Source organism: Protomyctophum parallelum, assembly GCF_964188405.1.
Source record: "Protomyctophum parallelum genome assembly, chromosome: 1".
Classification (NCBI taxonomy): domain Eukaryota; kingdom Metazoa; phylum Chordata; class Actinopteri; order Myctophiformes; family Myctophidae; genus Protomyctophum; species Protomyctophum parallelum.
Window position 1 is genome coordinate 60,696,294 of NC_139697.1, and position 26,746 is coordinate 60,723,039.

Consider the following 26,746-nt stretch of genomic DNA (forward strand, 5'->3'; position numbering starts at 1 on the left):
TACTTCTGCTTTCTCTGTGTGTGTGTGTGTGTGTGTGTGTGTGTGTGTGTGTGTGTGTGTGTGTGTGTGTGTGTGTGTGTGTGTGTGTTCATGCATACATGCATGCTTATGCGTACGTGCGTGTGGGTCACAATAGTTCGTCCATGGTCCTGCTGGCCTATTTACTTGAGTCAGCAGAACAATAAAGGTTGTAAAATTGTCTATAATTCAAAATTATATTCTATAATTTAGAAAGCTAAAGTCATGCATTCAAAATCACATTCTTACTGAAGGAATAAAGTCCAAGGTCTTATCAACTTAATAATTGGCAAAACATTTTTCTAGTAGCCTAAATTTGTTGGGCATAACAAAACAAACAAAACGCCTGCTGTTTCCGATGGATCACAATCACATAACTATGAGAGCATTGCAGTCTGCACAATAAAATCCTTGGTGTTAATTTAACCATGGGATCAATTTTCACAATCTTAGTGTGTGAGGGAATGGAGGCAATATTTATAATAGAATAATAAACCCTTTCTTTACCCAAATAATTAAGCAATTGTCTTAGTTGTAATTTAGTGGAATTTAATTAGCATGACAACAGCTGTTTTGGCCATATTTACTCTGGTAAACATAGCCTTACACAATATTGTGTGAAGAGTATAATTACTGATATGACAGACACCACAGTCAAACAGGTACTACAGCTAAATGTATATAGGATGGGTCATTCAAGTCAAGTTAGCACAGAAAACCAAACATGAAATGTGAATGAGTCACCACATTCATAACACTTAAATCACATGATTCTCACATCTGCCTGCTCAGGGAAGAGGAATAACTAATCTGCCTAAAGTTCCTTTTTCCATGCAAGGGGCCCATGGTACGTCACACAGCTCCACCAACCTATCAGTGGGGTCCGTGGTACATCACACAGCTCCACCAACCTATCAGTGGGGTCCGTGGTACATCACACAGCTCCACCAACCTATCAGTGACCGCTCACAATGGAAATGAGGGAACAAAGCTGATCTTAAAATAAAACGTGTTTTTATTTATAGTTTCGAATGAGATGCCACCGTTTGGCTATTATGTGGTACTTCCCTAAAATGGTGGAACAGGTTGCTTGGACACAAAACATATTTTACACCCGTTATGAGTGCGATGTACAGTACATGCTTCTTTTAGGTGGAGGGCTCATGAACCGGTAAAATATATTAGCTGTCTTCTTCCCTGATGTCACAAGTTAATTCTTAGTATCTCATAAATCAACTTGCTTCCTTGATGCCAAGTGCCACCCTAACGGCATTCCAAATTAAGTGTAGGCGACTAGGCGTTGCAGAAAGATCAGGAAGGAAGATTGGGGTGAGGGATGGGGGGAGACTCCCCAGAACACAAATATTGGACCACAACATACCACCTACACAACTCTCTCCACAGGTTCAAAGAAGATTCCATGAGTTCATGGGTCTCCAGACAATCAGAGAAGACATCAGAAAATCTAGTCAGAAGCAGAGTAACTGACAATGTACAAACAAAAAAAAAACATTCAGCATTTCAATGCTTTCAATGTTGGCCTGGTTTCCAACCTTGGGCCAGGGTGCATTTTGCATTTATTACCTGGCCTCTGAGGACTAACTAGTACCTGACTGAATGACAAAGATGTCAGGAAAACTAGCTATATTATGAATCCATGAGGACCAGGGCAGAAACATATCTACACTCCATACAAACATGGCCATGATGTATCAACCACATGTGAGCTACATAAATGTTCTCATGTCAGAACCCTTTAGTTAAACAGAATTACAACACAATGTTATAGTCATGTGAAACCATGTCTGTGGTTCAACGATGGGCAATACAAGACTCCGAAATATGGAATAAAAACATGGCGCGATTCTCTGATTCATAAACTGCAGCTACAAAATGGCTGTCGAGGTGAGGTTTCTTTCTCCCCCTACCCCCTATTTCCTGGATTTCTGGAGGTCTTGGGCTGGTTCCATGGAGGTCGAAGGTCATGAGGGGTCCTCCTGCCCCGTCTGATTGGTCAGGCAGAGCCTCTCCAGCTGCTGAGCACACTCAGAGTGGACGTTCACCAGCGTGCGGTTCTCCTCCGTTAGGAGTCTGAACTCCTCCTCCAGGCGAGCAATCTCCATGGCGACCTGCTCATCCTCTACCAGATCCACCAATAGCTGTCGTCTGTGTGTGTGTGTGTGTGTGTGTGTGTGTGTGTGTGTGTGTGTGTGTGTGTGTGTGTGTGTGTGTGTGTGTGTGTGTGTGTGTGTGTGTGTGTGTGTGTGTGTGTGTGTGCACGTGCACAGGTGCATGTGGGGGTGGTGGAGAGATGGGGAGATGGGGAGAGAGAAAAAGAGAAACAAACAATCTTATCAGCAGTACTGTTGATGGATCTCACAATGAGACACTTTCAACACACATATTACATGGCAGAAGGCCAAGCTATCGACGCCATTGGGTGAATGACATCACGAAACAGAGCAATTAACCACCGGCCATAGTTATACAACTAAGAAATGCCTGGAGAAGTGAAGTCAAAATTAAGTCTAACAAGTGTGAATGGCTGGATCTCTTCATCAATACAATATAGGGATCAGATCATCAACTCCTTTTTCAACCTCAATTCTGAGACTCAGAATTGTCAACTACAGTACCATGCTGAACGTGACTGTTGTGTTAGATTTTAGATAAAATTAGATTTTATTGCAAGCAGTGTGCTCATATTGCGAACCTGCTTATAGAGGGTATGCGCAATGCGCATGCATAAAGTGAGTTAGCAAAGTGAGTGGCAAAGTGGGTTTAACATCGTTTAATGCAATCAGATAGGACTTTTCTGTTTGGATGTATGGGCTGTCAAGGCCAGAAAGTCGGGGTTTTTTGCCACTCAGTAAGTGTTCCCGCATAACTTCCGGGTATGATAATGATGTCACATACATAAGACACACATTTTAACCACGTATACCCTCTATTCCAGAGTCGGCTCTGTACTCTACAAGCTCACAACCAAACGTGTCGCACTGCAATGCATTGTGAGATTGTAGCTCAGCCATTTCTGGCAAATGTTCCCAATGGACCAGATCCGAATGTTAAAATGCTAATAAAGTGTCCAGAACATACTGTAAGCTACAGTATGTCAACCTGTGGATATTCATAACAAAATCATATTTATATTATAGTCAATATCATCATATCATAAGTGTCCTGTTCTGTGTCCTGTAGATAAGGCTGATGCTGCCAGCCTTATCTACCAGGAAATACATTTTTGGTCATGGTGATTCGTTCTATAGGGTGCGTTGTGGTTCAAGTGGTCAATAATGTTCCATCGTAAGCAATCAACCTTTTAGACTTTTCTCACTGTACCTAAGATAGCGCCAGAAGTTAACACACCACATTTTAAGACCAACAACGCCAATCAGCAAACAGTACCAAGTACATTTGGGAATTATACAATGTGGGTGCTGGGCATCTAAATAACAATTGTGTCGGTTGTAAACTAGAAATGATACTAGCACTGCACTTATCGCTGGTTGTAAAATAGTAGCCTATGTCTTTCTGAGAAACATAATAAGCTCGCTGTCAGTTTATTTAAAATATTATGAATATAGTAGATTTACAAGTTCAGTGTTCCAGTGTGGTGTGAGTGTATAGACCTGCTCATTTCGCTATATTTTAAATGTTTTTTAAAAACCAATGACATGCCTGAATAGGGATGCAAGGTTGAAAGTGGTTAACAGTTTAAAACCATGATAGCATTAAAAAGTTCAATATATTATACAGTAGCATATATTTGCACAATGATACATTTAAGACTCAAAATTACTATGTGTAATGAGTAATAACTGTAATGAGTGTAATGAACGTCAAGTTTATTTTTCTGGTAGCTGAAATGTCACCACTGTAAAAGAAAAACACTTCCTGATTTACTGTAGATAGAAAGAGTTGACCTAGTCTGGCATAGCGCCAACTCACACTCTTTGGACTTTGAATGGTGGGTTACAGTAGGTGTGGTAACTGTGTGTGTGTGTGTGTGTGTGTGTGTGTGTGTGTGTGTGTGTGCGCGCATGTTATTTCTCCTCATAAGCCATATCGCAACAATGTAAACAAATTGTTAATCGGTCTTCCTCCATCCCGGTGGGAAAGTGTAGCTATTAAGAGAGCAGTTTAGCTACGTTGAAAATGACTGTTCTTTTTTTAAGTGGTTTGACAATCTTTAGCCCAGTCATGCCGTTTCACCTCTTTCACAATGGTTCTTGTGAAACTCAGTTGTACTGTAGAGCAGCCACGACACACTAATAGGCTTAAACACAGTTGTTTATAAAAGGTATGTGGTTACAGTTGGCATGCGTGCGTGCGTCGATATGATTTACTAATTCCCTGTCTGTTCAGTGTAGGGGTGGGTGGTCAGGCAAATAATACAGAATTGCATCATCAGACTCTCATAAATAATAGTATAATAATACCGTTTGAATGCATGCATTCACCACTGCAAGTATGATAGTGTACAGTACGCGCATGCGTGTGTGTGTGTGTGTGTGTGTGTGTGTGTGTGTGTGTGTGTGTGTGTGTGTCTGACTCATCATGTTCTTATATAAAACCAAGGCTAATCTTCTCTGTGTGGGAACCTGTTGCTCTGTCAGTGGAGCAGACCTTGGGTGTTTCTCTATTTAGGAACCGACCGTAAAGAGGAGATGGGTGCAACAGCTACAGCCAGGGCCCCCAAAATCCCTCTGCTAAGACCACCCACAGCTGCTCAGGACACAGGGGACAGACCGTGTACTGTACAGTAAGTATTGTGCACTTGTGTGAGAGTGCACTGTAAACTAACGAGTGTTAATTTAACACTAGGGGCCGTAGTTAGGTCATCTATGGCACAGGGTGCAGAACGGAAGGCAAGGGGGTGTTACGACACATTATCTGGGCGCAAAGCTTGTATGACTTGCTAATTGGTGTGTTTTGGGCGCAACATGAACATACATTCGACTAATCAGTGGTCCCATTCCTTTTAAGAGCTTTGTGCCTTTGTCAAATTTGTCATATTTGTTATTTAAATGATAGAGTTGGAGGTGAACCAATTGCGCTGGACCATCTATGGGAGCAGTATTTATAGAGTAACATAAAGTGTCCAACTGATATATCGGCCACCGTTCTGTCTCTGATATCGGGTTCTCTGATAACCAAATCCTCTAGTAGAACTTAGTTTTAATTTAGCATTTAGCTGATACAGTATTATTTTCCAACTTCCATCATTACCGACTCTGTGCTCTACAGCCGGGCACCTTTTGTCTTAACCGTTTCAGTTCATACGACGAGTGAGGCCGTCATAAGGATTCCGAAAAATTAGTGCCTACGACGTCTGTGGACGTCCTAGCGACGTCCTAGTGACACGGCGCGAGATAAGAATATTCATATTTTTTTGGCATTTCGCTTTTCGCTTTCCGTACGCTAACGCTCTGTGCAACTATTAGCTTGTCATTGACTCCCATGTTAGCGCGGCAGAAAGAATGACTCGTATCTCCTAATCCAGGGCGCTCTCCGTGGTGATGAATGGATCGATATGCTGGCGCTTCATTTCTGCTCCTCATCCGTCTCTCCCGCAAAATATGAGCGCTTTTTGGAGCGTAAAAAAATTAATTAAGATGATCGGGGATGTGAGGTCACTTTGTAAAGTCAACTTTTTTAGGAAAGTGTTTCCGGTTCATGGCTTTCAGAGTAAAAGCGATCAGACAACTCTGGCACCCCGGAGCTTCTATTTTGATGCACTTCCGGCACTAAATGTGTTTTAATGCTTGTAATGTTTTGTGTAAAGAATTTTGAATTGCCTTGAAATGTGCTATACAGAACAAAGAAACTTGAATTGCCTTGTTCTTTAAACACTCTACCACTAGCCACAGTTGGCTGACCTAGTATTTTGTACAGTAGCCAGTATGTACAAATGTTTGTGGACTCACCGTGTTGAGTCCCTTAGCCACTTTAACCCTGGCATTATAGGTGTTTTTTGAGACTGCGAGATTTCTTGCAGTGCCAGTTAAGCATATGGTGGCACGTTATCTGTGCTGATTGTTCAGATGCATATAATCCATAGGGAAGTTATGGCATTACTGTATTGATTGGGTAGCTGCAGGGAAGATACGGCAGCTAAACAATCTCCCTCTCTGTCCTTTTACAACAACCATCACCTAGGGCAAATGAAGGCTGGGTATGTGATAATAATGTGTGTGTCCTAATGGGTATGTTATACATTGTGTCTTCATCGCCACTGGACTAGACATCAAAGACATACTCAATAGCACAGACGCTAGTACAGACATGCGTCAGTTACTGTGGGACTTACTTGCGGTCCTCCAGCACGGCGAGCTCATGTTTAACCTGCAGGTAGTCTCGTGCCATCCTGCAGTGTTCCCTGTACACCTGCACGCTCTCCCTCAGAGAGCCAGACGGAGGCACGGGCTGAAAGAAGAAAGTGGTAAACTGGACTCTGAGAGCAATATTTACTAAGCTATTGTGAGTCATTTTGGACAAGAGACTGTTAAATGTTAAGTTCAAACCTTCCCTGGCATAGTTTCCCTGGCAATGCAAGTGGTCCAAAAGCTCAAAAAAACGTTGAGGACCGCTGATCTAGTATATGATCAAACAGGTGCCCCCACCTACAACTGTGGCGTTTTGTGTCAGCACAAGGTGCATCTCCCCTTTGCACATATCAAAGGAAGCTTGTGATGGAGATGACAGCAAATGGAACAAGGAGACAGATTGCTGATAGGTCTTGCCAGAATCAAGAGGTTTATTTGTTATCTTGTTTACGGGTACAGTACATGAAGAGTAAAGGTATTTTGTCCTGGTTCCTCAGACCTGGAATCTGCATGCATGTCCACCACATTGTGTGTGTGTTGTCTGTCTGTGTTTATCAGTGCCGTCGCTACGTATACACGCGTAGGGCAACACGTCGAGGGGGGCAACAAAATGTTCCAAAAAGTGCCAAGCCCTCATATTAACAATTTTCTCTGCGGCTCCGCCACGTAATAACGAGCGGCTGTGTGTGCGTCCCCTCAAACGGCGAAAATAGCCGATCTGAATGAGGAAACGCAGCGCTCTCATCGGGAGGGGGGGGCAGCACAAATATCCTACGAGTAGGGCAACCAAATGGTCAGCTACGTCCCTGGTGTTTATGTCCATGACTACTCTCACAAACTACTACACAAGTTAGGGGATTAATTAGTGAAGCATTCAGTTGTATCACTTTAGTTGAACCACTTATATACTATCTGTAAGAGGGACCTGACCTAGCCATGGTTCACATGACGCTCGTACTTCACGAGCGTCATGGCGCAACTGCCTCAAGTTTTACGCAATCGCTACATTTACAGTCCAAACGTGTATATAAACATTCCGATTTCAAATATAAAGTACTCGCCACATGTGCCACGGGTGTTAGAAATTTTCTGGTACAGCGATTAGCATTGCTGCATTAGCATTGCTCGGATAAAAATGTTTTTTATTAAACAACCCGGGCGTTGTTTAATAAAAAGCATTTTTATCCGAGCCGTTTTTTGGCTTTCAACTACACGCCCCTATTGGTTGGGAGGAGTGTGGCACACTGTGTGTTCGATTATAGGCACGCTGACCGCACTGCCAATACAGACTAATAGGCGAGTGCGCTCCCGGTGTGCAACTGTGTATTTCCCAAACAAACCCCGTTTGAGAAAAGTAGCCGGGGCGCTGCAGTTGTGTGTAAATGTAGCGATTGCGTAAAACAGGCTGCAGTTGCGCCATGACTGTCATGATAATCATCTTGACAGTCATGTTTCAGGGCTACACCTGACCAAACGTCCTCGCCAAAAATAGCCAATCTACAAGCTCACAGCGTGAATGTACCTCTAGAATAGGGTTCAAATGGTTAAAAGTCAAAGTCAAGTTCTAACTCAGTCTTCACAATCCTGCCTCTGTGAAGACTGAGACATTCACCTGCTGCTCTGTATGCTGCTTTGCTCTCTTTGGTACTTTATGTCCTTAGAAAAATATAAAAAGCTTGGTGCTACTGGGTGTGAATATTTTTCACCTTGTGAATTCATCATCTCAGATTCACTGTGACATTGGCACTGGTGTGCTGGTCTACTACTGTAAGCTCAGCCTCCTGCCTTGTGCCTACAACTGCAACACACCAGTGCCAACTGCCAACATTGCGCGTTATAGCACTCCCTCTGGTGTGTTAGTTTCATGTTACACTATTCGTATCTAAACTACTGCTCTTCACGTGTCACAACTACAAGGCTACAAGCCAACCTTTGATCCACTCTCATCCAACCAAGACTATGTCCCCATTAAGACAGAAAATATGCTCTCTAAAAGCATGACAGTTAATTTCAGCTAATCTTTTAAGTGGTTATGGCTAATGTGACAAAAAAAATGACAAAACATAAATCAGCCTTTACTCTTATTTTTTTAAACTAAAAACTGTTCATTGTTCTCCCGCACGTCCCTGGCTTGTGGCTTTTAGGATTGGGTTTGATCCTGATGTCTATTATCAAAAGGTCTTGCTCTCCCTTGCTCATTTACAACAGATCAATTGAAATTGCAACATGTCAACTATTGGGAGTCACAGAATTTGATAGGTCACTCATTTAAAGCGCACGCACAGGGGCGCGCGCGCACACACACACACACACACACACATTTACTCATACCTGTAGTCGCTGCTCCAGGTCTGGTATCGTCTGAGAGAGTTCCCCCACATCTTTTATGTCTATTAGAGCAAAAAACTCAAGTAAGGTAGGTGTTATATTCTAATTGTGTTATTTAGTATTAATGAAGATCTGTATTATCTTTTTCTTTACTTTTGATTTTTTAAAGTCTAAAAGTAAAAATGGATGAATGAATGAATGAATGTACTTGTACACTAGTCTATATATATATATACACTGTGTATATATATACACACACTGTGTATATATATATATATATATATATATATATAGTTTTTTTTATAGAAATGCATTTAGTTTATTTTGCTGCTGTTGTTGTGGGCTACGGTGAATTTCTTACTTTGAACATGTGTTTATTTGGTCATTAATATTGTTTGTTTCATGCCAACATACCCTCACCCAAGAAACAATGCCTTCCAATGCATAGGCCAACTGGCAGTAGCTCAATGTATTTCTCTGTCTCATAAAAGGGCTCTGAGCGAAACTTTATAGGGTCTTCTTGTGTGACACCACAACATAGCAACACAGTGCTGCACTTATAAATGAGCCATGTCCTCTAACTGAACAACAGTAATGAGCTGTCCGACTGAAAGACACACAGGATAAGAATATAGTTATGGGTAGACGGACAGCATAACAGGGAACAAGCAGCCAGTCACAGATGGAGAGACAGGCAGCCAGACAGACAGAAACAGACAGGTTATCTGCACCGGCCCTCGTCTCGCCAGCTATGTCCCCCTAGAGTTGTGGAAACACATGTGGAGAATCCTGGTATGATGCAACCTTCTAAAAGCAGGCCGTATTAGTGGGCTAGCCAGCAGCCATGGGGCCAATTATGATGCAGAATAAATACAGTACTCATGCTGGGGATTGACACAGAGCATGGTTAGAGGTACGCCTGGCATGGAGTCATGGAGGGTCTGGATGATGATCCCTGGACAGAACACAGGTCTCAGCTCTCCTGCTGAGAAACATGAGTCTGGAGGGACTACGACATGATCCAGGGAATATGCAAACCTTTATTTAGGAAGACAGGGACTTACTGCTCCAACTATCGGCTCTTGAAAAATGAAACTAAAACTAGGACTACATTTTAACTACTAGAAAAAGGAAAAGGAACAAACAAAAAGGAACAAACACCCAAACACTGTCTTCAAGTTCAAATGCAGTGAACCAACTTAAACAGCAACGTTTCGGCCTATGCAGCCTTCATCTTTTTTTAGGGACAAAAAGACAGCCTGATGAAGGCCCCTATTAAAGTTGGTTCACTGCATTTGAAGAAAGTGGGTGTTTGTTCCTTTTTCATTGTCGGGCACCGTACCCTCTCCTACGCACCTGTCGCCTGTAGGTGTGCAAAAGCTTTGCTTTTTAACTACTATAGAAAGAACAAACTTCCCCTCTGGGATTAATCAAGTTTTATCTTGTTTTTACGTTATCGTAGGAGGGAAGAAAATAAGATAAAAAATAAAATAAGAGGGAGGGATGAAGGAAGGAAAACAAATTAGATAAGAGGAAAAAAAAGTAATTAAGTAAGGTAAAAAGATGTGCGCTGGTCTGTGCAGTGAATGGGTCCCTCGGCCTCGACTCAAAGATCCTCATGAGAACTTATACATCGAGATATATTGTTATCTTCACAGCTTTCCCTCTCTCTCCTTGTGAGCCTGTGTCTGTGTGTCTGTGCGTGCGTGTGCGCGCGCGCGCGTGCGTCGGAAAGACAACGAGGATGGGTGGGGTAGTCGAGTAAGTGTTAACTGCTTATAAATATAGGCCAGTGTTCTAAAAGCTGAACAGTGAATCAGGCAGCGGGCAGAGCGACAGCGTTAGTATTAGAGGGAGAAACCTGACTCTGCCATTGCAAAGCTGCAGCTGCCATCCCATTGCTTGGCCCCTCTGCAGTAAAACACTTTGACTGACAGCATCTAGTACCATGCCCGTGACGGGCCACTGTGTATGTGTGTGTGTGTGTGTGTGTGTGTGTGTGTATCCACAGGCCTGTGTAGTCTGAATGTGCACAGTTGCATACAATACACACTTGCCAATGCACAACATGCAAAATCCTCGTGTGTTCATTTAAATGTGTGAGGTTGAAAATAGACCCAAATGGGTCCATTTCCTCGCTTTCAATGTAAAAATAACACTGAGGATTTTATGTGTTACACTGAGGGTTTTACGTGAATTTGTTTTCATTATGTTTATAGTTTTCATTAACAGAAATAGAGACTGAGTAGCCTGGCATGGCCAGACCAATATATATATTCTTTTTTTTAGCTCTGGCAGATTCGTCATGTTTCCAGGCTAGAGACGAAGCACCTGTCTCTTAGCCCCCCGGACGGGAAGAACAAACTAATTTAAAAGTGAGATGATGTAAGCTGCTCAGTGCTGCCTTACAGTCAAATCCTCAGTAGCCTCGGAAACCCAGACGTTCAGTGTCACAGCCTGGTCCATTTGGTTGCATTTTGTACACTCTCTGTTAAAGAGGCAATACACTAGACACCCACTAGATGTCACCTCTGTTTGATTATTATTATTTTCTTTATCACTTGTTGAGGGGCTAGCCCCTCCTATATAGTATAGTGTAGATTTTCATCTTACACAAACATTAAATTCCCATTGACAATGAATGGAGAATTTACATCATACAGTATGTGGAGTGTGGACGAGCAAATCGTCCACACAATGTTTGTAGGAAAAAAAAATGTCCTACAAACATTAAATTCCCATTGACAATGAATGGAGAATTTACGTCATATGTGTTTGATGATGTACGTCGTACATCATCAAAAAAAAATCACACAGTGAGGGGCGCTCTTATCATCGTACATTGTACGATGAAAAAGCGGAAAAGCTTGCCGCGTGGGTGAAGCTTCATTTCACAGGAAGAGACACCGGCCACGAGTGGCTTTTGGCATCTTCGTGATGCTCAAGTGTGCCTGCGCTGACAGCATTACCATTGCAGTGGTGCATTCCCCGACTCAAACACAAACGATGGGACTATTTTCAGGTGGATTTTCATGAAATTAAGTTACAATTGCGACGCTGTGATTCTTCAAAGGTTAGTGTAAACAGCGGCACTGAACGGGAGTTAAGATATTGATTTATAACGCAGTAAATGTGTTAATGATAATTATTGTATCTATGTAATGAAAAACGGTGATGTTCTCACATACTGTAAGCCCCCCTAGGGTTTCTTAATTCACTGGCACAACAACTAGTCTGTCAACTTTCCCACCGAAAGAACTAACACATTATGCATGACTGTACAGTACATATAAACTGTTGCGCAGATCAAATAAATCAAATTACATAACATTGACATTTGAGTGAATGATGCTTTTATAGTTTTTATTGTATTATTATCTATTCTGTAATTACTTTCCATTTATTATTTGTTTTCATAAAAATGTAATCTATATAGCCTTTAAAATCTGTCTCCCCGCACAGTGAAATACTGTGTTAATTTAAAGTTTAAATTAACACACTGTGCAAGGAGCCAGACTTGTGCCAGGTCTGTATTGGTGGGAAGAATTCAGTGCATGTGATCCACACACACTGGGAATGCCGTAAGAGAACTGTAGGCCCCACAACTACAGGTGGAGAATGTTCCACTGTGGAATTGAGGTGGGGTGAGCCGTCAACCTCTTAATAAAAATAAGTAAACCACTTATTGTAAACCACATTTTCAGTGTGTGTGTGTGTGTGTGTGTGTGTGTGTGTGTGTGTGTGTGTGTGTGTGGCATGCATGTGCCTGGGTTTGTGTGCATACTGTGTATGGCTGTACGCACACAGTACTGCTACGTACTAGCTACTACTGTGTGCGTGCATGTGTGCATGCATGCGCCTGTGTGTGTGTGTGTGTGTGTGTGTGTGTGTGTGTGTGTGTGTGTGTAAGTGGCATGCATGTGCCTGTGTGTGTGTGTGCGTGTGTGTGTGTGTGTCCATATTTACCTGATGTGTCGTCAAGGCTGAAGGCGATTCTAACTTCAGATTTATCAGGAGACACTCTTCTGGTTGAGGTGATCATTTATCCTCTTCACAGCCAAGACATCAGTGAGTTAGTACAGTCACAATGCTACAGTGCAAACATAGTACTGTACATCACACAAAAAAAAGAAACAAACAAAAGCAGAGGCTTCACAGTCACACCATGAGGCCCATTTGGTGTACAGAAATCGTTGGCACTGCACAAACGATGTGTGTGTGTGTGTGAGAGAGAGAGAGAGAGAGAGAGAGAGAGAGAGAGAGAGAGAGAGAGAGAGAGAGAGAGAGAGAGAGCGAGAGAGAGAGAGCGAGAGAGAGAAATAAGCTGTTCATCTTTTTGTATATGCATCATATTGCTATGATACAGTGTAACATTTGGAGACTTGATTTTTTTTGTTTTACTTAATTGCCCCCTACCTGAACCTATTGTCCCCAATCAACTGGTTTGATGTCTAAAACGATGTCTCCACACACACACACACACACACACACACACACACACCCCAGTATGGTTTCGTCATGCATTTCTTGTTGAAGGGGGATTAAATAATTAGATGGCTTTGACAGACTGCCTCTGAGGGCTAGATTTGGCATGTCCCTTCAGGGTGAAGGTACAGGCTTTTTATATCAGGGCATCTGCCCCGACAAGGCCCCCAGCCTGTCTTATCAGTAAGGTGGCCTACTGTATCTACAGCACACAATGAGCACATTGTCCACTTGTTAGGCTCGTCATATTGATCTTGCTATCTGTGATTCACAACTAGTTTTATGGAAGTATAAGTGCAGAGTGCAGACAGAGTCTAGCCTACATGACATGTTGGCCATAAACATTCAGTCACACCATTCCCATCATGCGGGCAGCGGGTTAGTTTAACAGCAGCAAGCCCAACATTACCTGACACTGCTGACAGGAGGAACTTGACCTAGGAAACTCCGATTCATACAAGCGGCAATTCAATGTTCGGGAGTTATTCCTTGTTATTGCTTCTTCGTTGAGTCCTGTTTCACCAGGAGAGCCTTTCCAACACAGGCAGCTGAGCTGCGGCAGCACAGGTGCACGTGTTCAGCCAACTAGCAAAGGCTTCCTGATCCTGAGTGATCCGAAAAGATGAGGCAAACTTTCACTGTTTCGCGGCTTCGCCTATTGTGACCAATGGGCCTTATTTTCTATTCAGTTCTAGCCGACAGTGTTACCGCTGAGAGGCCGATCGCGTGGAGACAGCTAAGAGTACTCAAGTTTGTGTGGACATGGACTTGTTATTCGCCGCCACGCTGTCTGAGAGGCGTCCAGAGCAACACACCAGGGCGCAGGCTGTGGTGGAATGCCGTCCGTTCGTTATCCGTCACCCCAGAATCCAATTAAATGTATCAGATGACGTTGACATTAGCACTCAAAAATGTCCATTGCTCCGGCACTGTTTGGAGTGTCACGGTCATCTCCTATGGGTTGGTCATTCTACTGGCAGCAGAGCAATAGCTGTGCAATGATGCAGTTGCTCAGAATGACCCTCTGCTATAATTGCTTGTGGGGGAAAAAATAGAGCATCCATGTGTTTCTCTTTCGCGGGATGGCTTGCATACTTGCGATATATCCCATGCCTTGGAGTGAGGCAACACGGTGTCAACTTGCACATTATGATACACACGGTACACACCCATGAGGACTGCATGACATCTGCATTTGTGTTGTTGAACATGAACATGGTATGGGGGCATGACGACATGCTTTGATGATTTGAATTAAAACTGCAGTTAAATTCGTGCAATGGCCTTGTTTTGTGTTTTTATTTTTACCCCCAAACAGTAAAGGTTGTGCTACACTTAGTTGAAACCAATGAGCAAAACACTGTGAAGATCCACAAAACATTGTAATTAAATGAATGTCTATGATTAAAAAGACAGGCTTAATAATTAACCTGTCATCTAAAAAAATCACACCCGTGTGAACTGAGTGTTGCAATCCCCCCCTCCCCACCTCTCTCTCTCTCCCTCCCCCCCCCCCCTCTCTCATTAGCAGGCACAGCACTATCCCTCTCTGTTTCTGGCGAGTCATATACTCGTGCTCAGATACACATAGGTAGGTAGGTAGGTAGGTACGCACGGACATTGCTGGTTTGGTTGTAGGAGTGGTTGCACCACTCAAAACCTTTCTTCTTTTTGTTCTACCTTCTGCTTCCCAGCAGATGGCAGCATTTCCTTCATTCAAAGTTGATTCAAAGGAAATTCAGCCAGTCTTTATTATTATGGTTTATTATGGTGGTATCAAAATGGATATTAACATATTTAGCATTTGAATTATTTGCAAAGCAATACAGTGAGTAGAGTACATCATGACAAAGAGAAAGAAAGGAAGAAAAATTGAACAATACGCACACGTGCGCACACACACACACACACACACACACACACACACACACACACACACACACACACACACACACACACACACACACACACACACACACACACACACACACACACACAGATATGATGGATGTTTTGCACCTCCTGGAAGCCTGTTCATCTGTCTTCATTGGCAGATCATTGACATACAGTAGGCCTGTCCTATAGGCCCATTTCACTGTCACATGACACTTCACTTATGAAGTCATATGATAGCTTTCATGGTCCCTGACCTTCTAAGTAACAAATATACACACAGAGCCATGGTCAGTGATACAGCATGTGATCCTTATTGAGCATGGAGGACACAAACCATTTTATTTTCACATCTACCATTGTGAAGGCAAGGGCAAATTCTATTATCCACTCTGGTGCATTCATCTTATACTAAATAATGACATGTAATGAATTTACCATACTTTAGGAACCCCCTTTTAAGTTAAGTTCATTGCATTGACTTTATAGTCCAGGGCATTACACACACACACACACACACACACACACACACACACACACACACACACACACACACACACACACACACACACACACACACACACACTTGGGAACACAGCATGGGGGTGATCTTGAACGTTCTTATGGTGTGAGTCACACACCACAAAGAGAAAGGTCTATCCCTTTCTCCTTGACTTCACTCCCAAAGCCAAGGTCACAAATCAGGTGAAGGCAATTGTGTTCAACACCCCTCCCACCAACACACACACACACACACACACCCACACACACACACACACACACACACACACACACACACACACACACACACACACACACACACACACACACACTTCAACAGTAGAGGATGTAAGTAGGTGACAATAGAACTTATGTGAGATCATCACAGGACAGTTAGAGCAGATCTCAGCTCAGCTGTGCAGAATGCCAAGGTCATGACAGGACTTGTAATCCATGACCTCATTCATTCACCACGGATTAGATAACTGACAATATAGAGTAGACTATATATATATATATATATATATATATATATATATATATATATATAGAGAGAGAGAGAGAGAGAGAGAGAGAGAGAGAGAGAGAGAGAGAGAGAGAGAGAGACACAGACAGACAGACAGACAGACAGACAGACAGACAGACAGACAGACAGACAGACAGACAGACAGAGCTAGGTCTTTGGTTTTGATTAAGAATTATGGTTTAGCGCTGGGGGATTATAGAAGCAACAAGATTCTATTGCATTGGCCTGAGCCCAATCCCAGAATTAATCTCAATACCAAATAAAATTGAAAACTCATTACATGGACAGATTAAGAAAAGCCTAGTCCAGTTCTCACAGGATGCACACCGGTTGCAACACAAAACAAAGATTTGATTTGATTTTCAATTAAACTGATGAATTGAAGCAGAATTGAAGCAGAATTGACGAATTGAAGCAGACATTAAACCGTATTCATTGTTGTGTCTCGGTTGAAATACCACAGATATTAACTGGTGAAGTGTGAACATCTCTATAGTGGTCTCGTCTCATCCAACCTTGACATTTGTCTCAGTGAAGCAAATGAAAAAGCAGGTGAAATCCTAATGTGACTTGGCTCCATGGCAGCTGCTGTATTTATCTCATAGGTGTAGTATGTATCTCAATATATGGTATGTTTCTCCGTACGTGTGCGTGTGTTCCACCCTAGGACACACACACACACACACACACACACACACACACACACACACACACACACACACACACACACACACACACACACACACACACACACACACACACACACACACACACACACACACACACACACACACACACACACACACACACACACACACACACACACACACACACACACACACACACACACCCTAGGGTGGAACCCCTTGGGTTCCATGGGAAAACACCTTTCAGCATTCACATCACTGTCTCACACAAGTAACTGTGAGAATATGAAGCTGTTATATATTCTCCCAAATATTGTACCATACAAAAATGAAACAATTTCATTTTAAGCTCTCAAGAGTTACATTATTGTTAAACATCTGCATTACTTAATTTACAAGAAGTCTGCACAATTAGAGAATGTAGAAGAAATGCTATTTTGATCAACGTTTGCCTGCAGCATGGAATTGTACGTCAACGATAACACAATATTATTTTGTTCTTGGGTCTGAGAAGCTAAATCTCATCAAATGGTGGTCTGGTGGATCAAATGCCGAATAAATAATGGGCCTTGATATGAAAAAGGTTGAAAACCACTGCTGTAAGAGGCCACAAGAGAGGAGAGAAGTGAGGGCAGGTGAGGACGGAGGGGTTGAATGTAAGCATTACATCTCCCTTCAAACTGGTCATGTCCCATTCTGCTGTCATCCATTCCCTTCTACCACCCTGGACCCGGAGGTTCTGGCCAATTACAGGCCTATTTCCAACCTCGCCTTCCTGTCCAAGGTGTTAGAGACCTCTCAGCTCCAGGACCATCTCAATCACAACAACCTTTTTGAGACATTTGTCTGGGTTTCTTACAGCCCACAGTACTGAAACGGCCCTGCTGAGAGTGACAAATGACCTGTTGATGGCAGCTGATGAAGGATCACCATCTCTCCTCATCCTCCTTGACCTAACCGCTGCATTTGATACGGTGGATCATGCTATCCTCCTGGAGCGTCTACACACCGCCACTGGACTGTCAGGCACTGCACTTAAGTGGTTTCAGTCCTACCTGTCCGATAGGACTGAATGTGTTTCACTGGGAGGGTGCAAGTCCAAGCTGCTCCCTGTCACGTGTGGTGTTCTGCAGGGGTCGGTTCTTGGCCCGCTCCTATTTATTATTTACATGCTGCCCCTTGGTCGTGTCATCAGCAGACGTGGACTTTCCTTCCATTGTTATGCTGATGACACCCAGCTGTAGATAAAGACTACCCCCCTCTGCAGCCATATCATGTCTCACCACCTGTCTTGAGGAGATAAAGGCATGGATGAGCAACAACTTCCTTCAGTTAAACAGTAGCAAAACTGAAGCTCTTCTTGTTGGCACACCACACCAGATTCATTCATGCCCCATGTCCCATCTCACCTTCGACGGCCAGGTTATCCCCTTCTCCTCCTCAGTCAAACTTGGGTGTCAAGTTTGATCCTCACCTGACATTCAATGACCACATAAAGCAACTGTGCAGAACCGCATTCTACCATCTCAAAAACATCTCCAAACTCCACACCCTTCTAACCCAGTCGGATGCAGAGAAGCTCATACATGCCTTTATCTCCTCTAGACTGGACTACTGCAACGCCCTCTTCATTGGGATTCCTGGCAAAAATGTACAGAAGCTGCATTACATTCAGAACAGCGCTGTTCTGCAAATTAATTCCTGCTCCAGGTTCCTGACACCAATCTAGGCACCATGGGGGACCGGGCCTTTTGCTCGGCAGCACCACGCCTATGCAACAGCCTCCCCATGGACTTGAGAGTGCCGCAGACTGTGGAATGTTTTAAAACAGGCCTGAAAACCTTGCTGTTGTCGCTTTGCACTGTTTTTTGATAACCCTGTTTTTAACCTTCAATGATTGATTATAATTATGGGATTCCTTGTGAATGGAAAGTGCAATACAAATAAAATTCATTATTATTATTTTACAGGAACCATGTTTTGTCCTGTTTATTCCTTTGTCCTCTTCCTCCCTCCTTTGTCCTATACTGTAGTCATTCAACCGCTACCCTTCACTACCCAGAGAGACTTGAGTGAGCAAGCATTATACTGTAGCTGCCCTTACTGTTTTGCTATTATTTTTCCACTTTTGTTTTGTAGTCGAGTAAAATAATTATCAGGAGAAATTATTTATTATCGTTTAATTATGCTGCCCTCTTCCTGTCTGTGTGTCTTCCAATGTCTGACATATACCAGATGCTCCATGCTGTTGCCTCACTGAGAGACCACATGAGGGGCTGCCTACAGATGGGAGCCCAGCGGAGAGGCCAGATGAGGGAAAGGGTGAAAGAAGGATAACGTACTGTTGAGAGTGGGTGGCAAGGAGAAGAACTGATTAAAGGACTGGGGATAGCATTAGAGGGTGTGTGTGAGAGAGAGAGAGAGAGAGAGAGAGAGAGTGAAAACCTTGTATGTCCAAAACTGTTAATCTCAACAAAAAAGAAAAATGTAGGCCTACTATGTTTTTGAATGCTGTTCTCTCATGTATTGACAGTTTTGTTATAGTGTTCAATGTCCGGGGACTACGGATGGAAAATATAGCATCTCTGCTAAAACCAGTGTATTTACGCTACATTTGTAGTAATGTTCATTAATATACCAAATAAACCAGTAATGTAAAGTATAAGTAAAGTGTTCCAATGGATCGAACAAATGTAGTTGGTTCAATGGTTATAACACCCACAGACACACATAACCCCTTTTCAAAAATAGCTGATCTACAGTACAAGCTCACAACACCTGAGCATGTAGATTTATTGCTATATTCTGCTATATATGGAAATACAAGATGTATGCCCATCAGTGACGATGGGTGAATGTTTACATTCCTGTTGTTTGTTTAAATTATTTTCACTCGTGGGTCAGGTTCTGTGACCAGAGCACAGAAATAGACCCAAGGACCCAGAACGGCCTCTTGTTTAATGACTGATAAATTCAGACACAAATCAGAAGAGGGGAAAACTCATCATTGCAAAGCATTTATCTCTGCAGGATTTTAAAGTGAGTGTGCCCGCCTGCGATTGTTGCTGACAGTTACTTAGATTCTGCAAAGTGTCACACTCCATAGAGTCGAATTTCAATTTTCAAACAGGGTTTAAAGTGATTCAGTGATAGTTCTCAGTAGAGCTCTGCATTAATACGTGTATATTCATCACTCACTGCCATGGCTGCCTGCAATGCTTGGCAAATACATAATCATCATGTGGTTACCTGTGGTCGGTCCAGGGATTGTGATCGTTGTGTGTACTGAAGGAAGGTTAGCTGGTGTCTAATAGTGTGCCGTTTCTGTTCCTCAGCACAGTAACAAAGGGAAGGGAATACACTCGCCATCTTCCCTATAGAGGTTATAGCCTACGGCAGCTGACCAATTAGCAACCAACTCAAGAGATTAAACCTTGGACAGGTGAGCTGAGTTGAGTTGAGTTTAAGATTCCCTATTCCAGAGTGATACCATAGTGGCTGCTGTTTTACCCGAGTCCTGTTCTGAACTTGCTATAATTGGAATTTATGTTGAAAGATGCTCATGTCATCTTTTTTTTTAATCATTGTATTTTCTGCTATTATTATAGCATCCGGTATCTGAATGATTTTCTTTTCCCACTATAGATAATACATCTGATTAATATAATTATGTGGTATACAGCACATCAGTCATGTTACAGACAATCCTGAGGTTGTCATGTTCTCTGTTCTGGATCAGCAATCCCCTCTGATGTTACAAGACACACATCATGCACGTACACTAGAGATACACAATATTGAAATGATAGACCGATATCTGATCTCCGATTATTTGCACGGTCATATCGTCCAATACCGATTCCGATATATTACATTATTATATTTATATTGAACTCATCGTTGAATTAAAAAATAACTAGATAAAGTGCCCTTCGGGGCACAGATCACCACCAGGGCAGGTCAGGTTGTGGCCTCCTGGTGGTGCTATAATAGGCCAATGTGAAAAGGTCCTATTTCTTCTTACCTTGGATGGCAATTGGATGATTTGAGGCATTTAGTTCCAAAAATGGGTTTTGCTAATTGCACGCTGCGTTCATGATTTGAGGCTTTTTGTTCAAAATGGGCCAATCCTGCAAAATTTGAAAGACAATGTTAGCCAATTCGGATGGAATATGAAATATCGGACAGATCCGTCTTGAACACATGACTATAGAGATAGTGTGTAACCATTTGCAGGCTTTTTGGACAGAATCTGGAGGAGTAATATAAAAAAGTGTTTTTCAAAAGTCGGCCTCCTGGTGGCGCTATAACAGGCCATTCTGGAGAATTTGGGGCAGAGGTTCATCTTTGGCATCTAGGGAGTGTGTGTGCAAGATTTGGCACCGACCGGGTTAACGGTGCCAGGGGTTTGCTGTACACAGCTGGACGGACGGACACACACACACACAGACGGACGTGCAAAACATACTCACTCCCCATGCCTTCGGCCTGGTGGGGACAATAAATTGCTGGTGAAAGTAGATGGTAAGTAAGCCCCCCAAACAGCTGACGCTCTTAAAGAGACAGACAGGCAGACTGGCTGCTCTTGCTATGTGAGTACAAAGCCATTGATGTTCACATTATTATTGCAGCATCAATATTGGTGAAAATAATCAGATTATTTCGTGACCAATTCGATACCGATATGGCATTATGGCGGCCCACACACACACACATCTACCTCTGCCATCACCACGAACAACAACAAAACTACAGCAGCACAAAAACAATCACAGTATGACAAATGCAAAAGAACATTTTTACTGAAAATTGTTATAGTGGTAATAAAGCCATACCATATAGTAGGAGCATCTACAAAGTATGTAGATCCTATTCAGGACAAACATACTGTAAGGGAACATGAGCAGTTCATCTGAATAAGCATTCATTCATGTTTAATTCATAAGCTGAATAAGCTTTCATTCAGACACAACCTGGACACAACATTTACATTTCATAATTGATGTTGATACAAGGCCAGGACATTGTAAACCACATCTGCAATGCTTATGCTTAATGTATTTTCCACACAAATACATTCAGGAAAGGGTCATTTAGCGGAAATGACAAAACTTAAGGCCTATTCATAGTCTGGATTTTCGGTGGTGAGGTGACCACCGCTCCGGTGGTGAGCTGACCACCGGAGCTGAAATAACGTTGAGCGGTGGTGAGTAAAAACAGAGAGAAGGGCTGGAGCGGTGGCGGTGGTTTGCTCTTCACCGCGGCTCGTGACGTCATGTTGTAGTTCGGTGGTCACCCCACCACCGAAAATCCAGACTATGTATGAGCCTTGAGATGAAGTAGCTCACAAACAGAATCTGCAAAATAGCAGTCTTTGATCGCATTCCCAAGAGTCTATTTATTTAAGAACACAAGGATTGGACTCGAACTCGAACCATTCTCCCAAGGACTACGCCACAGTCTCTTTCTTTGCAGTAGGTTTGGGTTGACAGAAGATACACACCGATGCTGCCCTGCTGGCAGGTCGCGACCTTTTCCTGGTGGTTTTGTGACACTGCAGGGAGATACCCAAGTCCTCCATGATGGTGCTAAAAGACACACACTACCAAAGAGAATAACAATGAAGGCATGCTGCTTAACCACTACTAATACAACTGTCCATTGAGTCCCTGCACTGGCCTTGAACCTCAAGGCCACAAAGGCTTTTTTAAATTATTATATTAATATTTTATTTTAATGTATTACAGTCCAGTAATATATGTATTATTTTGTTGATGTATATTGTACTGCTGCTGTTAGCACAGACTTGTGGAACCTCTTGATTCTTGACTGGTGCCATGAATGTTGAGCCACTTTGGAGTTTTATAAGGATTAAATCCCTTTCAATACAGGATTATAAAATATTTAAAGCGCAGGAGCTAATATGCTACATGACCTACATTAAGGTCAGTTAACATATTTCTGCTATAAAACTTAACAGTGGCTTCGAAGAGCTCTTCTGCTGCTTGATGCCAGGGGACGTCTGTGCACTTTACTGGTCTTGGCACTTGGCAGACACCATGAATGCAAATAAGGTGTTGAAATTTAAATCATGCATGTATGTATGTGAAATAGTTGTATACTGTGTCTTGTGCTTTCAAATCCAATTACACAGACAGGAGACAATGGAAAATATCTGCAGCCCAATGTCCAAATGCCAAATATGATGAAGTCATACATTACTTACGATAAATTTGATTTACCAGAATAATGCATAGTTTTCAAATACATATTTACAATTTTCATTTACAATTTTCAATTTAGGCATTTGGAGATGCTCTTAATCTAGAGCGATTTACAGTGAGCAAGGTATTCGATTCACATCACCATGTTTGTTTAATATTTTACCTTTCTGGAGGGAATTACACAAAGTGAAAAAAAGAAACATATATCAACATTTATTAGATTATCGCAATTGCAAAATTGTGCATGTAAAATTTGTAAATGGATAAAAAATTGGTTGATCCAAAGAGAACAGGCATTACTTTGGCACCAGACCAATAGAAATTATCCATAGCACAAATTCTTATTGTCCAGAAGCCTAAATACTTCATTGACCGGGGTCTCACAGGGGTCTGTACTTGGCCTCCTCCTCTTTTCACCTCTATACCAAGTGGGGGAAAAAAGTCCCAATAGAAGGGCAGGCAGACCTGTTAGTTATATTGTGTTAACATACTCTACCATACAGATTGGTCTAAAATGATGTTTTGTTCACAAAAAAACGTTATGGATTGCAGCTTTAAATATTCAAAGACACAAAACAATGTTGGATTGCTCATTGATGGACTGGGCATGCAGAAACTATCGTTTTGTGTTACAATATGCTAATAGTGTACCACATCTATGAAATTATTATTATTCTCGCAATAGTACTAATGCAAGATAGGTGCAGAGTAAAAGCATGAAGGGGGGCTTTCACAATGGCTACCACTTAAGATGTGTTTCATTGCCTGATGACAAGTTCAAGCCCTGGGGCGGCAACTGAAGACCCTGAGAGTCTGTATCGCTCACTGACTCCATCCATCATGTTGTCTGTTAACGTTGCCTTTGCCCAGTGCTGCCAAAAAGGGGTGAAAAATTATCGAGATTCCAAGGCCCTTGTGTTGACAGGGGGACAGAAGATTAGGATGCTTTTATTTCATAAACATTGGGTGTTCAATCAATGTGACATGCCATTGATCCCCGGAATTCCAGCAACTCTGGAGTTTAAAGAAATGTGATCAAGTTAGATAAAGGTTTGACAAAAGTTCTAAATCGTTCTAAATCTGCAAGCTTAGCTTGTACAGTAGATGTGTGCTGACAAGGTATATAGGGGCCAAGTGGTTAAATCCTCTTTGCCAGGCATCAAGTAAAGTGCACCGCGCCATGCAAAATAAGTGAATGGATGAAAGAGTTGTCTGTTATGAAGCATGACGGTTTTCAATCTAGAGTGAGTTGCAAATGTTCAATGTATGGATTCATAAACTGAGAAAGTTGCAGTTCACAATGAGCACCATTCAAATGAAAAAGGTTTGACCCATGAGAAGAAGTACATGAAAAGAACATTTTAATCCTGTCCAAAGATTTAGCCAAATATTCAATCAATGACTTTCAAAGACGGTCTGAAGACTCCCAATCTGGTGTAACAGATTACAAGAAAAGTAATCTGCAAAGTGATTGAATGCAGCCACATAACGGGTCAGATTATTACAGGATACAGATGAAATAAAAAGGAGTTTATCCACATTCAACCTGTCAGATCTATAAGCTCACAACCCACCGTGATGTGAGCTTGTAGGTCGGTTGTTACTGTACAAAGGAATGTATATAGGCCTAGGGCTGAAGGGGTTAAGGTGATACGTATTTGGGATTGGCTCAAGGGAAATGCCGCTGTGGATGTATTTTTACTTGTAACAGCAGGGGTGAAGAAAGGAGAGAGAGGAAGGGTGAGAGAGATCTGGTTACAGGTGGTGGTCTTACAAACCTATATTCTAGCATGTCTGCCTGTGTATGTTGCCATGGCTACTCTATGTCGTCAAGTAGCCTGCCATTCTCCAGATCAGTGGATAAGGAGGTGCCTGAGGAGGATGTGGAGCCATGACGCCGGAACTGACGGGACTGCACCCCGTAAAAGAAACAAAAGGCCTGAAGCCAGCATGCACAACACAAACATCAAGACAACAGAGGGGGGAAAAAACAATGCACGTCAAATCAGATATATGTAAGCAAAGCCACGTGCCACGAGCCACACTCAATCTCTAAACGACTATCAATCCACTAGCACTAACACAAATATCAATCCAGCTAGATAACCACAAGGAAAAAGTTATTGAACAGCAGGCAATCAGAAACAATGTCAGGCATGATGCAATGATGAGCATGACCTACAATAATTGGTGTCACCAATTTGAATGATCAAATACTAAAGCGTAATGAATTTTTGGTAGAAAAAAAAAATATGGAAAGAAGAAGCATATTGATGAGGAAATGCATCAGATATCTGTCATATTGAATGTCAAATATCTTATTCACAAAGGCTATTGACTGTAGTTTATTATATTTTTATTGTGTTGAATAAAGGTTAATAAAGGATTGAAGGATAATAAAGATATCTCAAAATGAACCCCATCCTGTTTTAAAACAACCACACTGTGATACAGAAGCCTTGTCGTAGTCACAAACCTAATGAAACCCAACGCAGTTAGTGTGCCCCGTCTCCACAGCTTCATCACTTAGTCTTCCTCTGGCGTTTCATCATAAAAAGCGAGTGTGTACTGTACGCGTGCAGGTGTATGCTTGCGCAATCAAACCACTTACGTCTTCTGGGGGGTGGGGGGAAGAACCTGCTACTCAGTAGTAGACCCTCAGTCTCACTCACCTCCTCAATGTCAGCATTCCTGCGAGCCTTGTAGATGAACTCCCCGATGGCCACGAAGACCGAGAAAACCAAGCCAGCTGCGAGGACGATGAATATGCCGCCGATGTTCTCAACGCCCAGGGCGCTGGCCTCCTTGTTGTCCTCCTCCGGACAGCCGTTCCCCCTCCACCATTTCTCTTTCATCATGTGCAGCTTTCCCTCCTCCTGCAGCTGAAGGATGGCAATGGTTATCTTATCCCTGTATGGGGAACCTGAGGAGAGGTGGAAATGAAAGTGTCATTTGGTGCTTGACAAGATCAGTTAACCACATGAACCCTCGCATCCCTATTCTGGGCATGTCATAATGGGTGAAAATTATGTGAACATTTGTTGAATGAACATAGCTGACAAAAGGAAGGGACCAAGTAGGCCTATAGACCCCTGGGGGACCCCATCAAATTAAGTCTAAGGGGTCGATTTAGGACTTCTATTTTACTTACTTCTATATTACTAATCTAATTACAGTATTATGATCTGGGGGCGTGTAGTATGTCATATTGCAATTTTGGGCATGTTAAGAAGCGCTTTTGACACCCCGCGGAGTGCGCAAAACGGCCTTGAATTAGTCATGGGTGTGTTTAAGGCGTGTTTGAGACGTACCCAATCAACATGTCCGTACTATTCTCTTTACCAGTCAGCTGATGTCACATACGGAATGCGCACTTTGGGGATCGTGGTATGACATTTCTTCAGGCTGGCACCATAGAAGACATGACATGCCTTTGTCACATTTGGGTTAATTATTCCTATTGCACTGCATGCTGTCACCTTTATGCCTCAAAAGAACAGACCCATCTTTCAGATCGGAATGGAATTGCGAGTAGATAGCAGCATATTGGCAAATTGGCAATTAATTAATTAATTCGATAACGATAGAACCATGTACCATACAGCGAATGAAAGCAAGATTCCTAAGGAATATGGAGATTTTTACATTTAATAAAACGGTTGAGAAATGAGAGAACCATGAGTGTTTATAGGCTAATATCAACGTTTTTTTATGAAAGACCAAACGGGCTGTGAACTTGAAGAGCTCAATCACCATCCCGACACGGAAGAAATATAGCCTAGTGCATGCATGTAT

At 42.4% G+C, this 26,746-nt stretch overlaps 2 protein-coding genes across 3 annotated transcripts in view; both read right to left on the reverse strand.

The window, feature by feature from the left end:
- Positions 1-1,015: 1,015 nt before the first annotated feature.
- Positions 1,016-14,168, reverse strand: map3k7cl (map3k7 C-terminal like). The gene is made up of 5 exons (XM_083772207.1): positions 13,570-14,168; positions 12,642-12,724; positions 8,679-8,737; positions 6,332-6,447; positions 1,016-2,184 (listed from the first exon to the last, which is right to left on the reverse strand). Exons 2-5 carry the CDS (start codon positions 12,715-12,717, stop codon positions 2,001-2,003), a joined length of 435 nt encoding a protein of 144 aa, XP_083628333.1. The 5' UTR covers positions 12,718-12,724; positions 13,570-14,168; the 3' UTR covers positions 1,016-2,000.
- Positions 14,169-22,065: 7,897 nt separating this feature from the next.
- The window catches only part of grik1a (glutamate receptor, ionotropic, kainate 1a), a 58,797-nt gene continuing 54,116 nt past the window's right edge, over positions 22,066-26,746 (reverse strand). For both annotated transcript variants that reach the window (XM_083772466.1, XM_083772465.1), the window contains 2 exons: positions 25,624-25,874; positions 22,066-22,329 (listed from right to left, as the gene is read on the reverse strand). In XM_083772466.1, the coding sequence (XP_083628592.1) occupies positions 22,177-22,329; positions 25,624-25,874 (404 nt within the window). In that variant the 3' untranslated portion in view covers positions 22,066-22,176. The remainder of the gene's footprint in view (positions 22,330-25,623; positions 25,875-26,746) is intronic.

Coding starts and splice junctions, on each gene's coding strand:
- map3k7cl (XM_083772207.1), bottom strand. CDS start 12,717: ATGATCACCTCAACCAGAAGAGTGTCTCCTGATAAATCTGAAGTTAGA. Junction 8,738..12,641: donor CAGCCTTGACGACACATCAG/GTAAATATGGAC, acceptor TTGCTCTAATAG/ACATAAAAGATGTGGGGGAA. Junction 2,185..6,331: donor GCCGTGCTGGAGGACCGCAA/GTAAGTCCCACA, acceptor ACACACACACAG/ACGACAGCTATTGGTGGATC.